At 35.1% G+C, this 26,040-nt stretch overlaps 1 protein-coding gene across 3 annotated transcripts in view; it reads right to left on the reverse strand.

Annotated features, from left to right (window-relative positions):
- Window positions 1–951: 951 nt before the first annotated feature.
- The window catches only part of LOC124364484 (trithorax group protein osa), a 40,540-nt gene continuing 15,451 nt past the window's right edge, over window positions 952–26,040 (reverse strand). The window contains exons 3-8 of one of the 3 annotated variants that reach the window (XM_046820015.1): window positions 19,816–20,054; window positions 17,865–18,035; window positions 15,269–15,512; window positions 12,298–12,454; window positions 9,956–10,338; window positions 952–1,802 (exon numbers count right to left, since the gene is read on the reverse strand). In XM_046820015.1, the coding sequence (XP_046675971.1) occupies window positions 1,726–1,802; window positions 9,956–10,338; window positions 12,298–12,454; window positions 15,269–15,512; window positions 17,865–18,035; window positions 19,816–20,054 (1,271 nt within the window). In that variant the 3' untranslated portion in view covers window positions 952–1,725. Of the gene's footprint in view, window positions 1,803–9,955; window positions 10,339–12,297; window positions 12,455–15,268; window positions 15,513–17,864; window positions 18,039–19,815; window positions 20,055–26,040 lie in introns of all 3 variants that reach the window. The other 2 variants (XM_046820013.1, XM_046820014.1) reach the window with 2 other exon arrangements.

Genomic DNA, 26,040 nt, shown 5'->3' on the forward strand with positions numbered 1-26,040 from the left:
GTTCAATGTACATTCAAACCTTCATGAAGAACACAATACTATTCCAAAATGAAATTTCATGTGCAGAGACAACAGCACTGAACCGTTCATACACAATTCTCGTGAACACAATCAAAATTGTCAACTACAGTGAGGAGGATGCAATCACTCCGAAGATCAATTTTGATGTTTGTGCAACTGGAATGTAATATTTTAGTGTTTATTTTTATTTAAATTTTTTTCTATAAAACAAAGTATCCTCAAACAATTATGGTATTAGCAATTTGATTCATCATATTTTAATTAAAATTGAACTTATACAAAGATACACTTTTCTGATAAACAATCTGCAACTTTCAAGTTGCACTAATAAAAGGAATACCAGGTGGTTTGGAGCTTCCACTAGGAATTCTTAAGTAACAATCTCACACTCTCCCAACTTTAGTATCTTGTTCTATAAATTGGATTATTAATTAATGATTGTGTGTATCTTCTGGCTTCATTAATTTGGCAGACACCCAAGTTCCATTCTCGTAGATTCTCTAAGGCTCCTTCTATACAACAGACAGTTTGTTACAAAATATTTTTTTAACCATAGAAATAGTTAATTAGCAAAGGGAGCTGGGGATAGATACATATAGTCAATCCAAAATTGAATAAAGTGAGGAAAATACTTAAAACAAATTCAAACTATTTCTGGTACTTTCTTTATCACTCTGAGTTTTTGACATCCTATATAGACATGTACCATCTTGTATTCTTACTCTGGAATTCAGAAAGGAAAATATGTATTAAACTGAAAGGGATGAAAAAAAACAACACTTCTAAGGTTTTGTTTTTATTCAAATATTTTTTCATTTTTTTGCCTTTAAAGTACACAAAGGTAAAATATTTTTTAACTCACACGTTACAACTTAACAAATATATTTTTATTGTGACTTAATTGGTAATATTTAATAGTTGCTATGTACATAAATGTAACATTAATTGAATATTTACAGCAATGAACACAGACAAGTCACTAATTGTTGTACAACACTAGACTCAGTGGATCTATTCACATGGTAGGAGAGACAATGTGAAGCAAGCTACTGTAGTATATTAAGTACCGGATGCTGTCACTGTTCTGTTCTGCCATAAGGTCACTTTACTGAGAGAGAGAGAAAGAGAGCTCCACTCGTGTGAGTTTTATAGTTAACTTTTGTAAAAGCCGTTAGTATATAACAAGAAATATTTACCGGTATAAATAGTAAAATCAATATTTCTAACAATAAAATATTTTGTATAATCATCAAAATTTTAAATCATCAATAATGCAATTGTATACAGATAACTCTGCAGGTATAAAGCTGATTTTACAGGTACAAAACAAAATCAAATAATAAATAGACCAAAAAGTTGGATTAAAATAATACACTCCAACTCTTAAAAACGAACAAAAATAAATTATTTAAGTTACATCATTAAAGTTATGTGGCTGGCTACGCCTACACGAGGCGGTAAAGCTAAAACGACTACACAAATTTTCAATAAATAATGCTCTTATTAAAAACTTATAAAAAGTGCGCGGTTAATACTATAACACTATAAAAACGTAAAATTACAGTTAGAGAAATAAATAGTGTAGAAGGCTGGGCGGGGCGGGAGCTGGAAGACGTCACGCAGGAGTGGATAATTGTGCGGAAACTGCACCAGGTCGGGTTGAGTCGGGTTAGATGACATGAGCGAGCGGGCGCGCGCGCGGGGTCACTTGTCCTGCGTCGTCGAGCACTCCCCCGGTTTGCCGTAGGTCACGCTGTTGCTATAGTCTATCCTGTACTGGCCTAAAGGAGAACATAATACGTAAGTGAACACAGTATATTTTAATTTAGGTCAGTATCACTATACATTTACTTTACATGAAAATCAAAAGAGTATATATATTATTAGCAACAATGTATATTTTGGTTTAGAATATTCACACACACTTTTTTAGGCCTTTTTGAAATGTACAATTCCGTAGTATGTTATTTTCTTATAAGTCATAACAATGTTAAAAGTATTAACAATGAAAGCTCTTAAAAATATAAATTCTCGCATTATACAAACTTTTCGCTACTTAATCAATGATTAAAATATTGTTCAGAATATCTTGTTTTTTATGTATATTATGAATTAAAACATTTTTTACAGTAAAACTAATTTAATAATTTAAAAATAAAATATGTCAATCAGTAAAGACTGTTTCTTCTAGTGTAAATGCTGGCATTCCACACACTCAGCCTATACCGGACTACCAGGTTCAAAATTCAGCCTCCAATTTCTCGCGTATTCAAGTTTAAAATTTTCTTAAGCCTATAATAGAAATTGAAAAGTTCCAGTAAGGAGATTGTTGTATCTGTTGGATCATTGTTATTCATTTCTTAACCCTTACTCAGAGAATGACATTTAAGCAGATTCTGCTTACAAATACATGCCTGCCACTTGTGCAGTAAACATAAAAAACAAAACAGTGCAAGCTTTTGGGGAAAACATAAAAAATTATTTTCATATTTTAGCATGATTTTTATTTTGTTTTATTGCGAATTATAGTATGACATTAATTTGTTGTATTGGATATACAGTGGAACCTGGCTAATTCGAACTTCTATAATTCGAAATCTTCTTTAATTCGAATATTTATATTGGTCCCTAGCATTTTCTATATAAATATAAAAAATATCGTGGATAATTCGAAGTTTATTTTGGATAATTCGAACTTTTTATTCGAACCCGATGCCGATTTTAAAGTGGAAAGATTCGCGAAAAGACGCTGCACTCTCTCTATTCGCAAGGCACTTGCTTCAAGGCCATTGGACACAAATCTAGCCACCCTCCCGCCAGGCCGGCCGGCTCGGCTGTATGCTTCCGCGCCTATTGTTTTGTAGACGTGACTCATCGCGACTGGCACAAGCTCCGCTGCCTGCAAGATCACTCCACCCCACCCACTCCACTCCCCACCAGCTGTTTGTTTTGTAAATTGATTCAACCGTTAGTTTCACGTGGTTAGTCTATCTTGACAACTGTGCGGGTGTGTGAACTTTCTCGCTTGTCGTTTGTTTACATACAGTGCTGTATGTCTTCCGTAATTTTACATAAGATTTGTTAGTGTTTGACTCTTTGTTCGTTGAGCAAAATGTCGTCACCTCGTAATCCTCGAACATACAAAACTTTGTCTTTGGCTCAAAAAATAGCGGCAATCAAAGAAGTAGAGAAGGGGGTTAAGAAAAAATCTAAGATTGCCAAGGACTTTGGAATTCCTCCTACTTAAAGAATAAAGAAAAAATTCTCGGGAGTGAAAGTGACAACATTAAAGACCGGAAAAGGTTAAGGGAGCCAGAAAATCCAGATTTGGACAATTGTGTTTTAAAGTGGTTCAAACAAACTAGGGATAAGAAGATTCCAGTGAGTGGTCCTCTCATAAGAATCAAAGCTGAACAATTTGCTACTGAATTGGGGAAAAAAGATTTTAAGGCTAGTACAGGGTGGCTTGACGGCTTCAAATATCGCAACAAAATTTCGTTCAAATCCATTTGTGGTGAAAGTGGAAGCGTTAATCAACAAGAAGCCAACCAATGGAAAACAGATTTGGAGGAGATGATTCAGGATCGGGATGAAAGGGACATCTTCAATGTTGATGAAACGGGACTTTTTTTTAAATGCACCCCTGACAAAACACTCGCATTTAAAGAAGAAAAATGCCACGGAGGAAAACTGAGTAAAGAGAGAATTACTCTCCTGGTTGGTGCAAACATGGACGGATCAGAAAAGCTGCCTTTACTAATGATTGGCAAGTCGGCTAGTCCCCGTTGTTTCAAGAACGTCAAATCAAAACCAGTGGAGTATGTGAACAGCGCAAGAGCTTGGATGACCAGTCACCTTTTTGAGAAATGGTTGTTGAACTTAAGACAAAAAGTTCATAAAAGAAAAACGAAAAGTTATCTTGTTTATAGACAACTGTACTGCGCACAACACGATTCCAGTAATGGAAAATGTTAAAGTAATTTTTTTTCCCTGCCAATATGACTTCGGTTGTCCAGCCTATGGACCAGGGGATCATAAAAAATCTAAAACATTTTTACAGACGTTTATTGGTTGAGTACGTACTGACTGAAGATTGTGACGCCCTAAAAATCAAGTTAGACATTCTTCAAGCCTCTCGCATGTGCAAGAAAGCTTGGGACAAAGTAACGCCCGAAACGATCAAACATTGCTTTAAAAAAGCTGGTTTTGTAAAAAAGGAGGACGACGCCGAAAAAGCCAACGACATTATAGCGGAAGCGTTACCTTCAGTTGACGGCTGGGAGGACGTCATTACTGACCCTGCCATCTCTTTTGAAGATTTTGTCAACGTGGATGAAGATGTTGCAGTATGTGGTGAGATAACAGACGCGGAGATCATCGCTGAAGTGCTCAACAATAAACAAGATGGCGACATGGCATCGAGTGACGAAGACGGTGAGTCATCAGTTGGGGCGGAAATAAACGTTCCGAGTGCGGCCGAAGCAGCACATCACATCATGGAACTTAGACGTTTTTTTGAAAGTAAAAATGACGTAAGTGAGTCTATTTTCAATTCATTGAATATGGTAGAATCTTTTGTCACTTCTGAAAGACTTAACGTTCGAAAACAATTGAAGATTCCGACTTCTTTAGAAAAAATTAAATAATATTGTACTGCATAATGTTTCTTATCACCATTCAACTTATTTTCTTTTATTCATAAACATATACTGTAATTGTGTATTTTTTAGACAATTCATGATTCAATTTTGCACTGTTTTGCCTCACTTTGCTTAGTAGAAATGCATAGAAAAACATACATTTACAACCATTCATGTCATTTTCAATAAAGGTTTTCAGCAAAGATGTGAAGTGTCATTATTTTAAGCCTTTAATTCTTAACTTTTTTAATTCGAATTTTTGGATAATTCGAATTTTTTTATTGGTCCCTTGAGATTCGAATTATCCAAGTTCCACTGTATATATATATATATATATAGTTTTTTTTTTAGTTCTGTTTCTATGTTTCATTAAATCAGTGTGTTTCTGATGAAGGGTTCTGGGAACTTGAGAATTAAAACATGAAAACACTGGTTTTTCTGTCTTTGAACTACTTGAAAGGGTATATATATATACAAACAAAACAACAAATGAAAATGTCTTAAAATTTGTGAACTCCTTCTTTGCTTATTGCAGATACACGGGTCGGTATATCCGATTCAGCTGGACCACTGGGAATAATATACAAGAATAAGAATACAAATTTATTAGCTAAATGAAATTTCAGAAATGTATGACAATTGTCAAGAAAATTGGACTGACACAGTAAAACTAGAGAACTCATTTATCTCTAAAAATGTATCTACTTTATATATACGTATAATCCTTACCAGAATGATTTTAACACATTGCTTAACCCTCCGATTGATGATAAGAAAGTCTTTGTCATTAAGCAGCATATTTTTCGGATATGTTTTAAAAATATGTGCTAAATGCTAAGTAATTGGTGTTATATATCAAATGTTTTGTTAGAAACCTGAGAAAAATCTAAAATAATAGAAATATGCACTTACTAGAGTATTGTTATTTGTACATAAATTAAAAAATGTATATTGTAAATTTGTTTAACGGATCAATATCAGCTGACAACGAGGAATATTACGAATATAAACTATACAAAATGAAGTGGTGTTTATGAGTGGAGGATTTGACTGGTGCAAGTTATGTCTTTATATCTTAAACGGTTTTCACGCAATAATAGAGGAATGTTGACTGACGGCAGTACCGTCTTTATCTGTTCACAAGCGGTATTGATGAACATCTGTGCTGTCGGTCATCAGTTGGAGGGTTAAATAATTTTATTGGATGATCACATGAACTGAGGTAAAAGCAGCAGTTGCACAATATGTAGAGAAAATGATTGAAGGGAAGTTTTATTTTCAAGCGCCTCTCAAAATTTAATAATAAGGATCTGGTACAAAGAGTTTTACTACTGCTTTAGTCTCATGTGTCTTATTTGATAATCTGGGGGAGCACAACCACAAAATATTTAAAAAGTTTCCACCCTACAAAAAAAAGTAATTACAGCTATATTGGGTTTACCACTCATATCACTCATTGCAGCAACCCATTGATTTACTTAAAACTTATATACATACATAAATAAACACACACACTCACGTGCGTGCGTGCGTGTAGACAATACAAAATTTAAAAAAACCTAGAGCTTATTGTTAATGTACATTTGTATAATAAAAGGCATAAGAAATGTATCTGTTTATCATAAACTCATCTTTTTAATAAGAAATCAATTTTCTCTGTTTAAAATTTGTTTTTCCTCCCTATGTATTTAAATTAAATAAATATTGTAAAAAACTTAAGACTGAGCTGTATATTATTTTATTACCAACAATTTTTACCAGTTTTTGAAGGTTTTTATCACTGTAAAAGAATAGAAAATGTCAAACCTAGCCTGCCTGACCCTTCCTAATCAATCTTAAAAGAAGCTTGTATAATCTTATAAATAAAAATGAATGGCAAAATGTGTTGGTAAGCGCTAATCTTGATAACGGCTGGACCAATTCGGTTAATTCTTTTTGTAAAATGTACATTGAAATCCAAGGAAGATTTTTATGAAGAAAAAGTTAAGAAAGGTTACCTGGAATATTTTGGAATTCAGAAAAAATTGTAGTTTTTACATTTCATAATTCAAATTAAACTGGCACTAAACAGCTGTTGACAGCTATAGTTCGACAAACTTTCTGAAACATCTGTTAACATTTAAATTTTATCAATAAGTCACAGTGCTTGATCGGTAATGTAATGCAGATCGTAAATAAAACATTAATACATAAATTTTACTCCAGATTGCGCCAGTGACGAATTAAAATATCTAATGCATTAAATACTGTTATAAAACTAACTTTAATGAACAAAGTTATGAATGTTTTCATATAAGTTACTTTAAACTGGTGGGCTTCCTTGACATTACGATATTACATTTTAACAATTGCTTATGGAAAAACAGAGAAATGAATACTAACATGCCTCAACGATTCATTCTTTCCCTGGCTACAGTCCAAAAAAGAAGTGTAACGCAACACTTTAATAACGATTATTTTGGAATGCTGCTTAACCTTAATAAGGATTTTCCTTTTATACCGAAAGTACATAACAAGTAGGTAGAACTTCCCCCTAGGTCATAATAGGCTTTTCAGTTTTACTTATGTGTGTATTTTCTTCATCAGGACAAGGCAAACTCAACTATGTTAACATGATTTTGACCAAAATAGTTTCCGAGAGCTAGATAATCGAACGTATATAGTATTTTGATCGAGGCAATATGGCAAACTAAACTGTGACATAGTAGGTAAGTTAATTTAAACGGTCTTAAGTAGGCATTTTTTAACCGAAGTAGGCATCTCGGTCCTACGTAAGTATATATATTTTTTCTTCGTCAGAACAACGAGGCAAACTCTACTATGGTACTGGAAATATCTTACACCTGAAATATATGACAAGGACTGGAAATTTTAACTGAAGTAAATTTCCTAAACCTGTGTGATCCGAGATTTGTGTTTTCTTGATCGGGATGACAAGGCAGATTCAGCTGTGACGTTATGTATATAATTAATTAGAACCAGAATCCTCCTACACGTGCCAAAAAATGATATAATAATTAAGTTAAACTCTGATACTATTTACCATGAACTTAAATATCTACCTGATGTATGCCTACTTACGTTTTAAAATTTTTATAGAACTCTCATCATATTACATCATAATTGCTTTTACTAAGTAATATAAGGACTTCGATTCTAAAAATTGTGTGCGAAGCTGCGGGTAACAGCTAGTAGATATGGTAAAAGTAAGTAATATTTTAACCCTTTGTACGCCGATATAAATTTAGTATTTTTTTAGATTACGTTCATTTAAGGTGAAAAAATGAAAACGAAAATTCCTTAAAGCTATTTTTTTTATTCATTCCTAATGACTAATAACACACAACAACAAATAAATTTTACAATAATGTAATACTTGCATTAAAATAATCACATTTTTTTCATAATAATGGAATATTTCAATAAAAATCAAATTCAGGTTACAGAGTAATCAAATAGGCCTACATGTGATGAAAAATATTAAAACTATGTACAAGGATAAGAAAACAAATAAAGTGTAATATGCTGATCTTGATTAGTTTATAAGTTCATAATAAGCACTAGAAAACGTAGCATTCAAAACTTTAGCAACAAAATCGTCATAATCAGAATCGTCTGGGTGATGAGCCTTAATTACACAACAGAAAAGAAACAATAAAAACTTGATTATAACACCTAAAACATGGTAACAACAACTTTTTACAACTGTTTGTATAAGGAATGACAACGCAAGAACACTTCGCAAAGGCACAATGCGTGCTCCACTGACAGTCAGTAATGGCGGATAGTATCGTCATCGGCGTACAGACGGGAGTGGGAGAACAGCTGCCGGCAACAAAACAATTTATTGTTTACCTACTGCGGCCAACTGACAGCTGCAACTGGTTTATTTGGTCAAGCCAGTACATTACTTAGTATTGTGGCTTATATATTGAGCTTATAAATTTCAAAAACAATAATAAAATATATTTTTATCGATCGGCGGATTATTTTGTCTTCAGCGTTATAAGACCTAACAACATCGCGGATTATTCCGTCTACGGCGTGCTAAGGGTTAAGAGCAGTTTGATTTGCAGAAGCCATAGTAGGCTAAATCCTGTGGAAATAAAAGAATTAAAGTAAGTTAATAATTTTAATAATAGCTGATAAAAATTATGTCAACTTCTGTACTGTTTGGATTTCTCTTTTGGATTATCTGATCACACACATGTATATCCAAAAAGAAGACTACCCCTTCTGAAAGCAAAAGCAACTTTGCCAATATTAGGACAATAGACTTGTATAGGTCCAAGAATGTCTGCAATGGATGTCTTATTAACCCTTCAACGCGTTATTTTTTTTTTCATGGTCATACTCCCTCCTGCGTTGATTTTTCTGGCGGTTTTTTAGAGATTTTGTGTTTTATAAATAATATAAGCAAATTACCCAAGTTTATAATTATTTTATTATACTTCTATGTTGTTAGTGTTTAAAATTAGCCAAATTAAACAAAATTAACCTACTTTAGGTTAATTTCCCTAAAAGCTAGCTAACCTACAAACCATCCCCAACTCATGTTTATAAAACACAACAAATTGTTCCTGTCAAAACGGGATTTCCTTCTTCAAAACAATATAGTTAGCTTGTAAAACTAATAATAATAACTAAACAAAGGAACGTAAAACACACAAAAATATGTCAGTTTGAACATAAACCATCACACTAACAATGACTGTAAACAACAACAAACGTAAGCTGACAAACGATCGGCTGCACGGCAATGACGTCGTCTTGAATGCAGCTGATTTCTCAGATATTTTTTCTAAAGATCGATTTTTCGAGATATCGACTCAATTAATCGAAAGTTTGAATCTTCTCCTTTCGATTGGTATACATTTTTTCATTGAAAACATTCGATAGTCGTCTGTTACAGCTACAAAAATAACCGACTACTCCATGACGTACTCAGTACGGCAAAACGCGATCTCAAGTAAAAGTGTCATGACGTACCTAGTACGGCAAAACGCGTTGAGGGGTTAAAGACAGACGTAACACAATTTTGAATTTTGTAAATAAAAGCAAATAGAAGACACGCAATCTGAGATGACATGTACACTAACAGTAATTTTTAAGAGCCTGAATTTTCTGATGAAATTCATGTTTTTAAAAGAAAGGTTATAAAATAATTCCAGGTTATCAAAGTCCGATATATGAACTGAAACAGTCTACTACTGAATCTATGATTATCGCCACTTCTATGTAACGCCACTAAATCTATATTGGCCATAATTTGCAATATATGCGTAACATCATACCCTTGTTGGTGATTTCTTCAATGGTAGCTTCAGGGCAATCTGTGCCAATGTGGCTTTGACTTCCACAATTGTAGCATGATATCTTGGGCGGTGGCACAAGGGGTGAGAAAGGTAGGTGAGGGGGCGGAGCGGGCCTGGTAGGCAGGAAGGGCTGTCCAGCAGGTGGGGGCAAGTGATGGTAAAGCATTTCACCGTTGGGGTGGTGGAAGGGCAACCTGAACACACCCTGCGAGGTGAAAGTAGGGTATGGGATGAATTGATTGGGTGGCAGGAAGGGTGTTGTGGAGTAGGGGAAGGCCACCCCTCCTCCTCCTCCACTCTCTCCGGCCGAGAACACCTTGCGGTCGTCGGGTGTACCATTGGCTACATTCGCATCCCTCCGCCTGGAAGTAGTACAAGATAATAAGGTGATTTCAATTTTAAATTAACTTTGAGGATCAAACAACTTAATAAATTTAAAAATACAAATGAAAATGCATTTTGATTATCCAACAATTTGCATGAAATTTAATTTCTTCTAAAGGAAGGTTGATGAAGAGTTTCTGTTTTTTTAGCAATTTGGACAAAAAGTTTTCATCTCAAGGTACATTAACAGCAATATTTTAAACAAAAACTGTTTAATTTTCTAAATCGGTAAATTAAGTGTAAACAATAAAACAGTAGTACTTTTTACGAGCAAAAAGTAGTTTTCAATAAAAATAAATTTTTATTCTATAACTTTATTTTATAATCTTGAATGAAACCCATTTAAAAACTGAATCTCTTAATAAATTTTGTGATTTATAATTTTATATATAATTAAAATTAGATAGAAAATGTAACATTACACTTGTACAACACAAATGTTTGTATACATTGTATTCTTTATCGGTATAATTTTAATGTATAAATTATCACAACTCAGTTAGCAAATGTTAGGTATGGATTGAAATGTATGTGACACTCACATTTTGTCCAAAATGATGGGAAATTGTAAATGATAGAAAATAAAATTCATGACAATACCTTTAACTGAGCCGCCTTACTTTTTAATTTGAATAATTTGTTTATTATTATTTATACAATGCAGTTTAAGGTTCACACATTATAACACACAACATAACAACTCACATAACTCACAAATTAATGTTAGAGATGTAGCCTCGAAAAGTGTTTTATAATAAATAACATAATATGAATAAACTTTTAACACTTTTAAACTTTTTATTTTTCTTACACGATTTATCACAAATTAAAATCCTTTTTGCTTAAAAATAGTGAATTGAAGTGCCAGTTATTGCGGTTTCAAACTATAAATTGCAATGTATTTTATTTCTCTAATAAATTAAATATAATGAGCATAAAGAATTAAATAACAACATACTGTATTATAAAAATATAGTTTAGGAACTATAATTCATGCTGTTTAACAAAAAGAAATGTCCTGAACACACCAATTTTGACCAATTACTTGTGATTGACTAAGAGAACGGTAATACTTATACCAGATTTCCAGACATCTAAATACAAATTCTATTTTTCAGTATGAATTATTCTGTGGACAGTTTTACAAGTATTTACAATAAATAATATTTTTGAAAACCCTTACACAGCTCCACTACATTTTATTTTCTCACCTGCTTTGAGAAAGCTTTTAGTACAGATGAAATATCAGTAACTATTGTAAACTATCCTTTGTAACATTACAGTGCTTCATTTAGGCCTCTTGTTGGTTCTCTATCAAACATTAACCTTTTAGGCCCAGAGCTTTTTTCAAACCTGTAAGTATAAAGCTGGCCATCCAGTTATTAAGGTGGAAGGTAGCTAATTGTTTTAGGATTTGAGTTAGAGCTTCCACAAAAGATAAAAAAATATTGAAACATCATAAAGTAGTCTTTTTAATCTTCCTATTGGTACTTAAACTGTAGTGAACCTCTCTCTTATCATTTTTCATCTTTGAAACAAATGTTTTTTTGTGCTGTTTCTACAAGAACGTCTTGTGTGGTATACTACACACACAGCAAGAACTGATCCATCTTGTATTTCACTTGAACTTCAGCCCAATATATGCCAAAGTGTGCACTCACCTTTCCACTCCCATCCCCACTGAACACTCAATGTTTATATCCGTCTCACCCTACCCCCTGTAAGAGCCTAGTATAGCCATATGGTCACAAGCGAGTCTTCACGCAGTGTTCATTTCCAACTTTATTATCTGAGCTGATACAGGCTAACTTGTCCTCATAAAGAATTTTCAGCAAATTGACCATTGCTCTCTAATAAAACTTGGTGTAATGATTTCACACTGTTGTATTACAGAAATGGTGAATTTCTCAGGTGTTACGACCAACTGTAAGACTCACCTATGAGGAGGGTTGTGTCCTCGACCTCTGGGCAAGGTTTGTATGCCAGGCGGGTTGGAGCGGCTAGACCGCCCTCCACCCCGGGCTCGCCCCACTCCCGTTGCTCGCCTCTCGTCCACTGACTCCTCCCATCCCTCCACTGGCCCAGGCGGGGGCCCTGTAACAATAACAGTATAGTTTAGATTAAGTTTTATTTGAAATATAATATGTACTTTTTAAATCTCACACAATATCATAAGAACAGGTATATATATATATATATATATACTGGTGTCAATAAATTTTATGATGTGTTGTTTAATGCTTAATATTAAGCATGTTTTAGTATTAGTTTAGCTATGTTACATTTGTTAGTTAAATTCACGTAACATTAATAATATATTATTGGCACCAATATAATTATTCATTACATAATTATCTCTTCTGATGAGTGATTTACAATAAAAGAAACATTTTTAATGCAATAATAAAGCAATAACTGCTTAAAACTTATTTCCTAACTACTGAATTTTACACTGAGTTGAAAATCTAAATAATTTAATCCCAAATGTATTATAGAGCTAAAAGATGTGTTGAATAAACGCTTAATTTCAAAATATAAATAAGTGACAGTTATCAATATACTGAAGGAGATTAGATGATGGTAAATAATACAAAAACGTTACACAAGTTTGAATTAATTCACAATAAAATAATCAATGGAAGTGGTAAAAAAAGTGCTTTTTAGCTTAAATATACCAATGTGATCTATTGAGTTATTACGGAAGTTTGAGAAAGTAAAACTAACATGGTAAGTTATTAAGAATATTTTTGTCTAAAAAACACACAATCGCTTTCTACTAGACAATATTACAACTTTTAGGATGCAATATTAACATCAGAACGCAATGATAGGCTGATCTCATCACCATACCTTGTTATGTGACGAGATACCTCGTTAGCAATCCACAATGAGTTAAATGAATAACACTATTGATAGCAATTACATAAGTAGTATTGTACTTACTTACTAACCTACTTTCCTTCCTTGGCCACTGAAACCTGAGTAACTTTTTAGCCTCACCAATAATGGCAACAAATTACTATACTCGGATTCAAAATAACAATGAAACATTTTAGTTGAAAACTACTGTCAATACTGTTTCAGTAGTAACTGAAACAGTATTGACAGTAGTTTTCAACTAAAATGTTTCATTGTACAATACAAAATGTTTAGTACTTAACATAATGAAGTTAAGTAAATCACACAAGTATTTACATACATATACAACACATATCTTTCAGTAATAAATTTAAAACTTCCTTAAATTTATTTCTTTACTGAAATCTATGACATGAAAGCTAATAATCTAAGAAACTTTTTTTATTATCCCAAATCTCAAACTCATTGGCCTCTTAGATACTGACGGAAGTAGCTCTATAGAGATGACCACCATTCACCAATCTCATAAAAGTAATTACATTTAAATAGAAATAGTCTATGCTTCCTTTTATGCTAAAGGAAATGCAAGGAAAGATTTGAGTAACAGCTAATAACCTATATGTTTGGGAATTTGCTACAATCATGTCAGAACTTCTCAGCTGTGAAATAAATCCCTTGTCTTTACATAATAATACTGTTAATATAATAATATAATGAATTGTTATTATTAATAAAAATGAGGTACACATTTCAAATTAAACAATAAACACATAACAGTAACCATAAACAATAACAATAAACAGTAGCATAATTGTATCAACTGAAACTTCCTTCTTAATTCTTAACCCTTCAACGCGTTTTGCCGTACTAGGTACGTCATGACACTTTTACTTGAGATCGCGTTTTGCCGTACTGAGTACGTCATGGAGTAGTCGGTTATTTTTGTAGCTGTAACAGACGACTATCGAATGTTTTCAATGAAAAATGTATACCAATCGAAAGGAGAAGATTCAAACTTTCGATTAATTGAGTCGATATCTCGAAAAATCGATCTTTAGAAAAAATATCTGAGAAATCAGCTGCATTCAAGACGACGTCATTGCCGTGCAGCCGATCGTTTGTCAGCTTACGTTTGTTGTTGTTTACAGTCATTGTTAGAGTGATGGTTATGTTCAACTGACATATTTTTGTGTAATTTACTTTCCTTTGTTTAGTTATTATTATTAGTTTTACAAGCTAACTATATTGTTTTTGAAGAAGGAAATCCCGTTTTGACAGGAACAATTTGTTGTGTTTTATAAACATGAGTTGGGGATGGTTTGTAGGTTAGCTAGCTAACCTTTTAGGGAAATTAAGCTAAAGTAGGTTAATTTTGTTTAATTTGGCTAATTTTAAACACTAACAACATAGAAGTATAATAAAATAATTATAAACTTGGGTAATTTGCTTATATTATTTATAAAACACAAAATCTCTAAAAAACCGCCAGAAAAATCAACGCAGGAGGGAGTATGACCATGAAATAAAAAATAACGCGTTGAAGGGTTAATAACAATACAAGGTATTTTCATAGGTATTTTAAGTAAAGGCTTTTGTCTTGTGTTCTCACGTAACTGTAAGCACTGCAACAAGCGTGTGTATCCTCACATTCAACAAGAATACAGGTGGCGGGGAGTGGTCACTGGCACTATCACTGGTGCTGGAGTGGTCCAGTCCTAAGTTCCTCATCACCAATAAGTATATACAACTAAGTAATACAACTTGGCTGACCTCTGTCATTGGTAGCAGAGAGGTTGGGGGTGTCTGGCGGGGAGTGGTCACTGGCACTATCCACTGGTGCTGGAGTGGTCCAGTCCTAAGTTCCTCATCACCAATAAGTATATACAACTAAGTAATACAACTTGGCTGACCTCTGTCATTGGTAGCAGAGAGGCTGGGGGTGTCTGGCGGGGAGTGGTCACTGGCACTATCACTGGTGCTGGAGTGGTCCAGTCCTAAGTTCCTCATCACCAATAAGTATATACAACTAAGTAATACAACTTGGCTAACCTCTGTCATTGGTAGCAGAGAGGCTGGGGGTGTCTGGCGGGGAGTGGTCACTGGCACTATCACTGGTGCTGGAGTGGTCTAGTCCTACGTTCCTCATCCTTTGAACCAATTGTGGTAGTTTGTTATGAGGATGGTAGTTCACCACACAGAGGCAGGATGGCGAGGTCAAGCAGGGGTGGTAGTAAAACGGTGGGGGGTTAAGTGGCCCATCCACGCTGTTGTAGCGACGCAGTGGCCCTCCCTGCTGCAACAACAACAACTCAAGATTTGATGTTTATACAAGAATATTAGTTCATACTGTATACCATAGGAAATGAGATTCAAGAAATATTGTCTTGTACAAAACATTACTGAATATTATTGTGTTATCTAATCAGTTGTAAACAAATAATACAATTATTTATTATACAATTATGATTTTTTTTATATTAAATGTTAAAAGTAGCACAACAAATAACAGTCATGTAAGTGTTTATGTTAAGAATTATAATTTATGAGCTTCGAATTTATGATCTCATTTTGAATTAATGACCACCTGAGGATAAACGGTAGTTAGCAATCTTTGCTTGTAAAAAAATATGAAATATTTCCTGCTAAAAATTTATATTTCTTCAAAAGAAAACAAAAGGACCACATACTTTCTCATTGGAATCATTGTTCTATTTGTTTGTTCAAGATTACATTGCTTAATAAATTAAATTGAGTAATCAAATTATAATATAATGTTTTAAAGCATTATTAGATAAAAAAATGTAACATGTGTTTTACTATTTTTACACAATTGGGAATTGAAAGAAGTTTGTTTAAGTAAAACAACCAAGACTAATAAAACAAATTTTATCACATTCACCTTTGAAATAAAATACAAATTCAATTCAATTCTCTGGAAATATTTTACATCACTATGATTTATTAGTAGATTGAGAAGAAAAGTTCCAATCCAAGAGCATCTTTAATTACTTAAGGCATTAACATCGTCAGCACTGCGCCCCACTGTAGTTTATGTATTTGCACAATAGTAAAAAAAAAAACCAGGCCAAATATTAGAGCTGAACTGTGTTTATTCTTCATCTAATCCATTTAAACTGGTGTTTTGAAATTTGTAACAAATATTTCATACCTTGGAATTACGACGTGATTCTACTGACATTTTCATGTCTGCTAAACGGATAGCATTTTTACATTGGTGTTATCAGTTATTTAATGCGTTCACAACGACGGTTAATTGCTGCACTTTTTTATATGTTGTCAAATTTTTCTATAATAATGGCAAAAAACTGCAATAGATTTTTATATGTTAAACATCGAAGTATAACGAAAAAAGGATATAGGCTTCAAAATTTTGCAGAAAAAGATTATTTTAATATGTTTTTTCAACCATTCTTTATATACCCCAAGGGTTACCTAAGAAATTGAACAATTGTGCGTCCAACAAGGTACACAATAGTCTGAGCTATTTATTTAAGCAAGAGATCTAAATTAACAAATCAAGTAGAAATGCAAACAATAAAAATGCTATAAGGAAACGAACAGCAACATGTACCCCATCGGGCACAAGACCTGCCCTACAAAAGGCCGGTGTGTACTTGATCAGATATATGATGGTAGTTTGTGAAAGATCGCGTCTACCCAATGTGGTACATGTCATCGTGAACATATTAACACCAAAATATGAAGTGAAAAGACCAAGTTTCACCCTATAAGAACAATGTTTAATTTCAAACAGTTTAAGCCCTTTTTTGGTTCTAGAATTATGGGAGATGTCTTCTTTTTGAAATTTTTAAGCTTATGATTAATATATATACAAACTCGGCTCTTCAGTTTCTTTAGAATAATAATTTATTAATTACATTTTTTTTCATTTTCTATATGCCTTTGAAACACATATATAAAATTGACACACAAATAAATTTAAATAGTGGATACCAATCCTAAATTGATAATTTAAAAATATGTCAAGAGTTAACATCAGTATATGAGTATTTTGAAAGTTCACCATTTTAGATATAAACCTCTTTTTGAAATTTGTGAAATGGAAATAATACTTCATTTTATTACTGTAACCAGCAATTTTTCTACAAAATAATTAATTTTTTACAACAAAAATTATCAGTGAAAATTCTTGATTATGAAAATTTGCTATACAATTTGAGCTTATGGTTTTTTTTCAACCAGTGAAACTAAAAATGTTTTGCCATTTCTGAAATTGCTAAGTGCTGGAAAGCATAAAGATTCAACTTAATAATACTTCTCCTAACTAAACATGATCACCTTTCACGACAACACCTCTCTAGGAGTGCACTACTTTTATCATTGAAATACCATTGCTTTATCGCATTGTCACCTTCCTAATATACTTTTAATAATTTTGACACCCAAATAAAATATATACAAGAATTCTATATGATGTTTATAACTGGATGAATAAGTGTACACTTTTTTAATTTTATTGTGTCATAGTGATGTGTCTTACCCACAAATTATTGTTATAACAACAATTCATATCTGCTGACCACACCTTTATCTTGAGGATACAAAACTGTTGTCTATTCAAAGATAGTCACTATGACAATAAAGTCAGACTATGCTGACTTACAGTGAGAGCAAGGTCAGCGTGAAGGTCAGGCTCGGCAGGTGCAGGTAGCTTCTTGCCCGGCAGATTGTAGCCGTTGGTGGCCTGAAGTTTGGTTTCCAGTGTGCGCAGTTGCGTGATAGATTGGTTGTTGAAGCCCTGCTCCCGCAGTTCCTCATCGGTCATCCGCCTCAACTGCTAAAATGTACATAATTACAATACATACTTCATGTTCTTATAAAAGGGAATACATAGACGAAAGAAAAAGACCACTAAATGTAAGAATTAAAGTACATTAATAAAATACAAAATAAATCTAGTGGAAAAGTCTAAAATTGCTGAACACTGCTGGTCTGAAACTCATCACATGAACTGGGATGAAGCCAATACACCTAGAGTAGAATTTCTTTTAAGCAAAATAATTGAGGTTTCATACATAAAACTGGCAGACCAACTGTTAAGTCAACCTTCTGTTGAGTTGAGGTTAGACCACTTTGGCTGCCAGTATTTAAAAAATAATTCACTAGGAAGTCTTTTAAAGATTTTAAAAGAAAAGGATTTTATCAATCAAAGAAACCTCAAGTAATAAAATTAGTCCACACCCCATGGCATTGAGGTCTAGGAAAAAACATTAGACCAGAGGTGACTGGCCTTTACCCTTCCCCTTGCTGATCATCACCTTCCTGTTCTCTTGTCCACACAAACCACCGCTATATCAATCACAGGAAATGCCAACATTAAGTTCTCTGTCATTGCTTCACCTTCATTAGTTCGGGTGTGATGTTTGTGATCTTGGCTCCTCTACGGTGACATCACTTGGTTCATTCTTTTCAGTCTGGACTTCATGAGGTTTTTCAGATATCACTAAATAAATATTATAACACTTATAATGGGTGGTAGTCCATTGTCACATTTTATAGTCTTTTGATGTCTTAGAACATTTCTTTTATCTGAGTAGGAGGGTAGATTTCAATCCTCGAAATGTAGTGTTCTACTTTTTAGTCAAATATAACAATGGCAAATAACTAAAATCCTACTGTTGTCCTATCAAGAAGGTGGAGCAATAGATGACCTTGATGTGAATGCCCTACATACCCTCCGCCAGGAATAAAACATATAAGAAGATTTAACAATTTACAATTTACTGGAAGCAAGTACAAAAGAAGTTAAGGAAGCAAGTACAGGTCCAGATTGATAGAAAAATACAATTTATAAGAAAAGAGAAATGCAGAAAAACTACATCTCAGAATTTTAATTCCAACTATTTACTTCATATAATGTTTCAAAGAGCTCCTACAGGAAGGTCTTCTAGAACTCTGGTATAGACTAGGGAACTTCCCACAGCAATTCTAAGGTAACTTATAATTATTTGGAAAATATTAAACTCCGCACTCAATCTTGTACCATTGCTCCAGGACAGATTTTCTATTTTTTCTTCAATATGGACGTTATTCTGAAGCCAAATATGAAAAATTGTGTTTCCTGGAATTTCTGAACAAGGTAGCAATTGTAAGAAAATGGCATCTCCACAATTTGCTTTGTCTGGCTTCCCCATATAGATTTATATATAAAACTACTTTGGAAATAAAGATTCTTGACTTCCAAAATGACTTCATGGTCAGATAATTGTTTAATCCTTAACAGAATTAATGTGGGACCACTCTTGGGCAGCCCTCTTTCGTTTAGAAATTATTCATAAAATAGGTTCAGTAGTTTTGAAAACGTTGCTGGACATACAGGAAAAAAAAACATAGAAATAAGTAGAATTGTATAACTTCCTCCTATTGAAGTCAGTTTTAAATATGATGGTAATTCTATAATAAAAAAAAATCCTTGTTATAAAACTTATAAAACACGCACAAGTATAAAGAAATTCAAAACACAATTTAATTTTTGTGTATAATTTCTACACATATATGGCTGTCCATTGACAGGAAATGTACATTCATGCAAGATCTATTTGCATGACACTGACCTGGTCGACACTGCTGTACTTGGGCGTCGGGTCTATGGTTGGTGGCGGACGGGTGAAGGCAGGCAACTGCTTGGGTCGTCCCGGGGATCCTGCACGGCTTGGAGAGTTAGACTGACAAGGCGAGCTGGTCCGACTGTCGGGTGGGGGCGGAGGAAGGACCATGGCAGGATGATAGCCCGCCATCAATGAGTAGGGCAGGTAATTTACTAATGAGTCAGGCATACTCACCAGCGGATCCCCTACACAAAACATTAACTGATAACCAACAACGCGTTTTACTTCCAAAAACAATTTTCCTGAAGGAAATTATAAACTGTTATATACATTTGTCATTGTTAAATGTAAATAAAACTTCAAATAAAAGGTACTGCTCCTTCCTAGTATATCAGAAGTCCATAAAAGAGGTGGCAGTGTTTGTTTACCTGACTGTGCTTGTGAACTAAATATTTTAGATTCCCCTTTGAAGTCATTGATAATATATTTAAATATTGTCTTCATATTTGTATGATTACTTTAAATGGAACCACAATAATGGGTTATACAATACTTTTACAAAAACAGAGTGACTTTGAATTCTGCACAATGTATTCTGTCAGAAAACCCTAAATACTTAAATGATTAGACAAGACAAAGACAGCACTTGTAAAAACTGCTTTATTTATCAACTATATAAAACAATTGGCCTAATTGGCCTTCAATTAAACACTACACATTAAAGTTGTGATACAGCAGTCTGCAGAAAATTTGTATAGCCAATTTTAAACCCCATTAGAATTAAATAGTCCAGTTTAGAAACGAAAATTAATACTTGTGTAATAAACTAAGTGATAAACTATTCTTAACAGCAAATTGATATTAGAACTTTATTGGTGCATTAGTAAACAAGGAAGGAGTACACAACAACATGTATAATGTAACTGGTTTTGTTAAGGTTGCTTGTAAGGGTGAGCTCACGTCTATAGCTCATTTTATTCTTGAGTTGTCCTACAGACAGACAATCATACAGAAAAGACATTTTTACAGACTCCAGCAGATAACAGAGAATATATGCAAGCCTACTCCTACAATCCCAAGCTTGTAGTAATACATACAGCTTGTAATAATACGATATATTACTCCTACTCTTAGCATTGAGTGATATGCTTCAATGACACTGAGCTAAATCCCCTAAATGGACATGCACTATCACAGAACTACAAGTGGCATCTTTCACAACAAGATATCTCGCTGATACATAGAATACATCTGTTGCTATGTCACATGTTACAATTTCATTTAATTATACTCTATTTAAAATGTATTTATTCTGCGATCTTTTCCTTATCATGGTTACCCATAAGACCAATATAAAATAGTTCGTTAACGCTCAACCAAATCCCATGAAGTAACATGAACCATCATCGAACATCGAACAATGTTGCCTATGAAGCTTCATACAAAATAACAAACAGAAATGAAGTGTTTCAGAACTTGGGAGGGTAGGCTTCACCACTAACGCTCAGCCAATTAGTTACGTAATATTTTAATGATTATGATAATACATTGTTATCCAATTATGTCATGATGATATGTCTTATTGATAAAATTTTCTTAAAGTCAATGTATATAAAAAATGACGAGTTTTCATTTATTGTCATTTCACTTGTATGTTCATATTTTATTAATTTTAAATTTAGTTTTCATTGTTAAATGGTTTCCATTCCTATTATAAACTGATGACATTAACAATATGACAATACTGTAAAACACTTGTGTATTATAATGAGATAGCCACTAGGCCTGCCAGCATTTACAACTCAGCAAAAACCTCACACTGCTGACTCAGTAACAGGTCTGACCTTCCCTCACATTTGTACTGTAGCTGAATCCGGAATTCACGGAAAGGAATTTGCTACTGAAGCTTTTCATTTTGTAAGCTTGTGAATTTCCCAGTTTGATTGTTGACTAAATAACTCTAAACCAATTCTACACAATTATTAAAACTTGCATGTTTCTAAATACTGACAGTGTTACTGTCCATGTAAAAAATGAAATGATTGGTTGAAGAACAGAGTGATGAAATATTGGAAAAATTAAAAATGTTCATACAATCCATTACAATCTATGAAACATAGTCGGGAGACAAAAGTCTGATTATTTCTGTGAGCTTTACAGCAGACTTCACTTCGACCTTTCAAGTTTGTTGTTGTCACTTTAGTCCTTAACTATGAATCCTTAGAAGATAAACTTTTCTATGCAGTAAGTTGTCTGTTTAAAATCCTTCGACGTATGTACCACATCGCGGTTGACGCTAGAAACACACGCTATTAGTGACCGGCTAGCAGCGCCAAGCGGAGTGTCAGAGAAGTGTAGAACTAGTGCAGTGTGCGCAGTTTAGAACTGTTAAATGGTGGAGTGATGTTAACACATCCACGCGCCCGTGCGCACACTTGCCATAGCTGCATGCGCAACCCATGATTATGAATCCTTCTGAGGCTACGATTTTGAGCCCAGGCCCCTATGCATGCCATACAAAGTTCAAATGCTGCAGTTGCATCAATGAACTTACCAGACAGCCATCTGGAAACTGCACCAATGAAGCTCTCAAAATAAATTGAGAGTACGTTTAAGGATCAGAGAGTCTCACTTATCCTAGTGATGAAACATTTCAGGTTCTGAACTTGATCCTCTCTGTTTTTGAAAAACAATTTAAGAAAAATATTCATGTGGTCGGAATCGAAAAACGTTTATTTGTTAAATCTAAATGGTGGGTTCACAAGTATAACAACTCTTGGATGACATGTGAGGCTGGGTGTAACAGCCACCGCCTCTTTGTACTCAAGACAATAATTCATTCCAAACTATTTAGAACACTTTTCGAATTAATAAAAGAATTAATTGCCGCGGCAGCCTGGTGGCCAACACGGCGGATTTTGGAATAAAATTTAAAATCTCCAGTGCAATTAGACAATAGACAATAATGTATAGCAATAGGCTAATGTATACTCCAGTGTTATATGTATAATGTGACTTGTAAAATTGAATATGCTTAATGTGATATGTACAATTTAATATGTATAATATAACATATATCTTTATATATCTAATAAAAATTATCCCTTAACTTGAATAAAATTAGACATGATTAGTGTATTATTTTTAAGGTTTAAGTCAGTAGCGTAGCCAGAAATTTCGTTTCGGGGGGGGTCCGAAACTGGAAGATCCGGGGGACGTTTTGTGTGTTATTTGCCAATGAGTTCACTGGTAAAAGGTAAATACCAAAAATATGGAGCTTTAGTAACTACGCCTTATAGAAAGTGGAAAGATGTAATAGGCAAATTCAACTCTCACAGCAACTCTAGTACCACAAAATTTTCTTGTATAGCTACAGAAACTTTACGAAGTTCGATTCTGGCCGAGTATAAGGCTCCAAAGTGACGTTGGATTCACTGGATAAGAAAGAAAAAGAACAAAACAGAGCTTCACTCAAGCATATAATTGACACAACTATATTCTGTGGAAAAAATGAAATACCCCTTCGGGGACATTGGGCCACTGACGGCCGAAACCCTTTAGAAAAGGAGGGAAAATTTTTCGAGCGTTGCTCCGGTACAGATCAAACTAACGGTCGGAAAATGTACCGAAAAAACTCTACTGATTAGAAGTTCGGCTACTTTGGATTTCACTGATTGAGGTATTTATGAATGAGTTATAATGACGATTTTTTGTATCATTACACTGTAGACGAGTATATAATTATCGGAAAAAATCCAAAAAATCACTTTTGGTCGGAAATAAAATACACCTGAAAAACTCTAATGATTATACAGTAACTTCAACTACTTCGGACTTCGGTTTATAGAGGTAAACGTGGTTTTTTGATTGAGTTAGGACGACGATTTTTGTTATCATTAACTGTACTCGACTACCTATATAATTATCGACAAAAAAATCACTTCCGGTCGGTAAATACCGAAGAAAAGCTCTCTACAGATTCAAGTTTTGACGATTTTGGATTTCACTGGTTCAGTGGTTGAGGTAAAAGTGGTATTTATAATTTTGTTAGGACATTGATTTTAGGTATTAATTCAACGCCGACGAATAAATATATAATTATCGAGAAAAAAAAAAACAAAAAATAATCACTTCAGATCGGAATATACTAAGGAAAATGTAGGCAAAAGACAAACAACCTCAGTCAGTGAAATCCAAAGTAGTCGGAACTTCTTATCAGTAGAGCTTTTAAAGTGTATTTTCCCGACCGGAAGTGATCTTTTATATTTTTTTTCGATAATTATATACACGTCTACAGTTTAATGACACTAAAATAAACGTCGTGACTTAATTCTAAGCAGCCATTTTACGTCCCCAAGACGAATTTGAACGAAAGTGGTCGCTAATTTAAACTGTCCAAGTCCAAGTCGGGTCGCTAGGATGGCCTCTGGGCGCTCCTCCTGGTCTGTGGGCAGTATCTGAGCAGTTGAACTCAATGACTTGCCTGTCAACTGTACAATTTGCTCCTGCAGCAGTCTATCAGTTGGTCGGTGTGCCACTGAGGCCACAGCTTCATTGAAGAGCCGGGTGAGGGCGGTCAGCTGCGCAGTTATTTCAAGACGGCTTGTAGGCTGCGCTGGGCGGGGGCGGCTGGTTCTGATGCTGCATCAGCTTTCTGGCGCCTCCGTTTGTTGCGGCAGAGTGGCTGGTGTATGTGGCCACTCTAGTTTCCTGCCTGGGAGTCGCCCCTGGGCCTCTGTGTGACCGGCAGGTCAGCCACAGATGCCGGCGGGCGAGGAAGTCGGTTGGCTGGGTTCTGGGGTTTCCTCCGGCGCTTCTTCTTCTGCGGCATGTGGTCCTCAGCTTCATTCTCCGATACGGAGTCCGCTGGTGACTCATCTCGCGCTGGTCGCTTGGGCGGCTGGGCCGTTGATCGCCTCACCGCTGGTTTGGTAGGCCGGGACTTGCGGCCCTAATTGGGACAGCTGCCGCTCTGGCCTCCTTGTAGGCTGGACACCCACGATAGTTTGGCGTTGTGATCGCCGCCACAATTGCAGCAGTGACCCTTCTCCGTCGAGACTTTGGGGCAGTTCATCTTCAGATGATTTCTCCCCCCAGCGACACATTTTCTCGGCCTCCCGCAGTTGCCGGAGCCGTGGCCAAAACCTTGGCACCGTTAGCACTGCGGCGGGCCGACCGGCTTCTTGTAGACAGTGACTGAGACCCTGACATGGAGCAGAGCTTGTCACGTTGTAGATTTGGCAAGCCCGCTTTAGTGTCAGGATTCACTCGCTCACTGTCCCCTGGTCAGCGTGATCAGCCAGCTCCTGGTAGGTCCCCTGGCTGTCCGAAGTCGTGCAACCTCGTCGACGGCGAAGCCTCGTCAGTTAAGACATCGAAGAGCTCCACATCATCGGTGTCGGGCAGTCCGCTGATCACAACCCTAAGCGATCTTTCACGCCCAAGGTTGTGAGTGTAGAAGGGCAGCTTCTTGGGAACATAGGTACGCTGAACTGCCCTGAAGTCCTCCACGGTGGTCACTTTCAAGCGATAGTGAGCACCGTGGAATGTTTTCGTCAGGCCGTCCCCGCGCCAACTCCTCACAACTTCTTGGCGTGGGTAGGCCAGTTCGGAACACTGTCTCAGGAACAGCAAGGGTATCCTGGGCGTAGAAACCGAAGCCGTAGGTTGGTCAGATGTCACAGTAGAGAGTGGTGACGTTTGTGGCCTTTAAAAAGGCCCTTTGCTGGAGCAGCGACCTTCTTAGGCGCCGAGCTGGCAGGTGGAGAGCTAGGCCTCTTAGCTGGCTTCCCGGCGCTTCCAAAGGCACGCTGTGCCATCTTCTTGAAGATGTCACTCATGTTGTTCCAGTAGTTGTTTACACAACGAGCGCTTGATGTCGAATGTTCGCCGTGTTACAATTTTAGGTTGCTTTGCGACGTAACGTGACCGCGCTCTATAGCAATACCGTGATTACACTACACTATCCGAAAGCCCGAGCCCAAAAGTATCGTTTGATACTTTATGATTTAAACGAAAAGGACAATTATATTTTTATCAACGGTCACTTTAATCAATTAAATCAATCAATTTAATGTTTGTAGACAAGAGTAAATGATAACTCTCCTTTTTTTTTCTCTTGCTCCATGCTTTATTTTTTAATACGTCTTAAAAATTTCGGGGGGGGTCCGGACCCCCTGGACCCCCCCTTCGCTACGCCACTGGTTTAAGTGTTATGTTAAGGTTTAATGT

The sequence above is a fragment of the Homalodisca vitripennis genome, chromosome 6 (genome assembly GCF_021130785.1).
Source record: "Homalodisca vitripennis isolate AUS2020 chromosome 6, UT_GWSS_2.1, whole genome shotgun sequence".
Lineage (NCBI taxonomy): Eukaryota > Metazoa > Arthropoda > Insecta > Hemiptera > Cicadellidae > Homalodisca > Homalodisca vitripennis.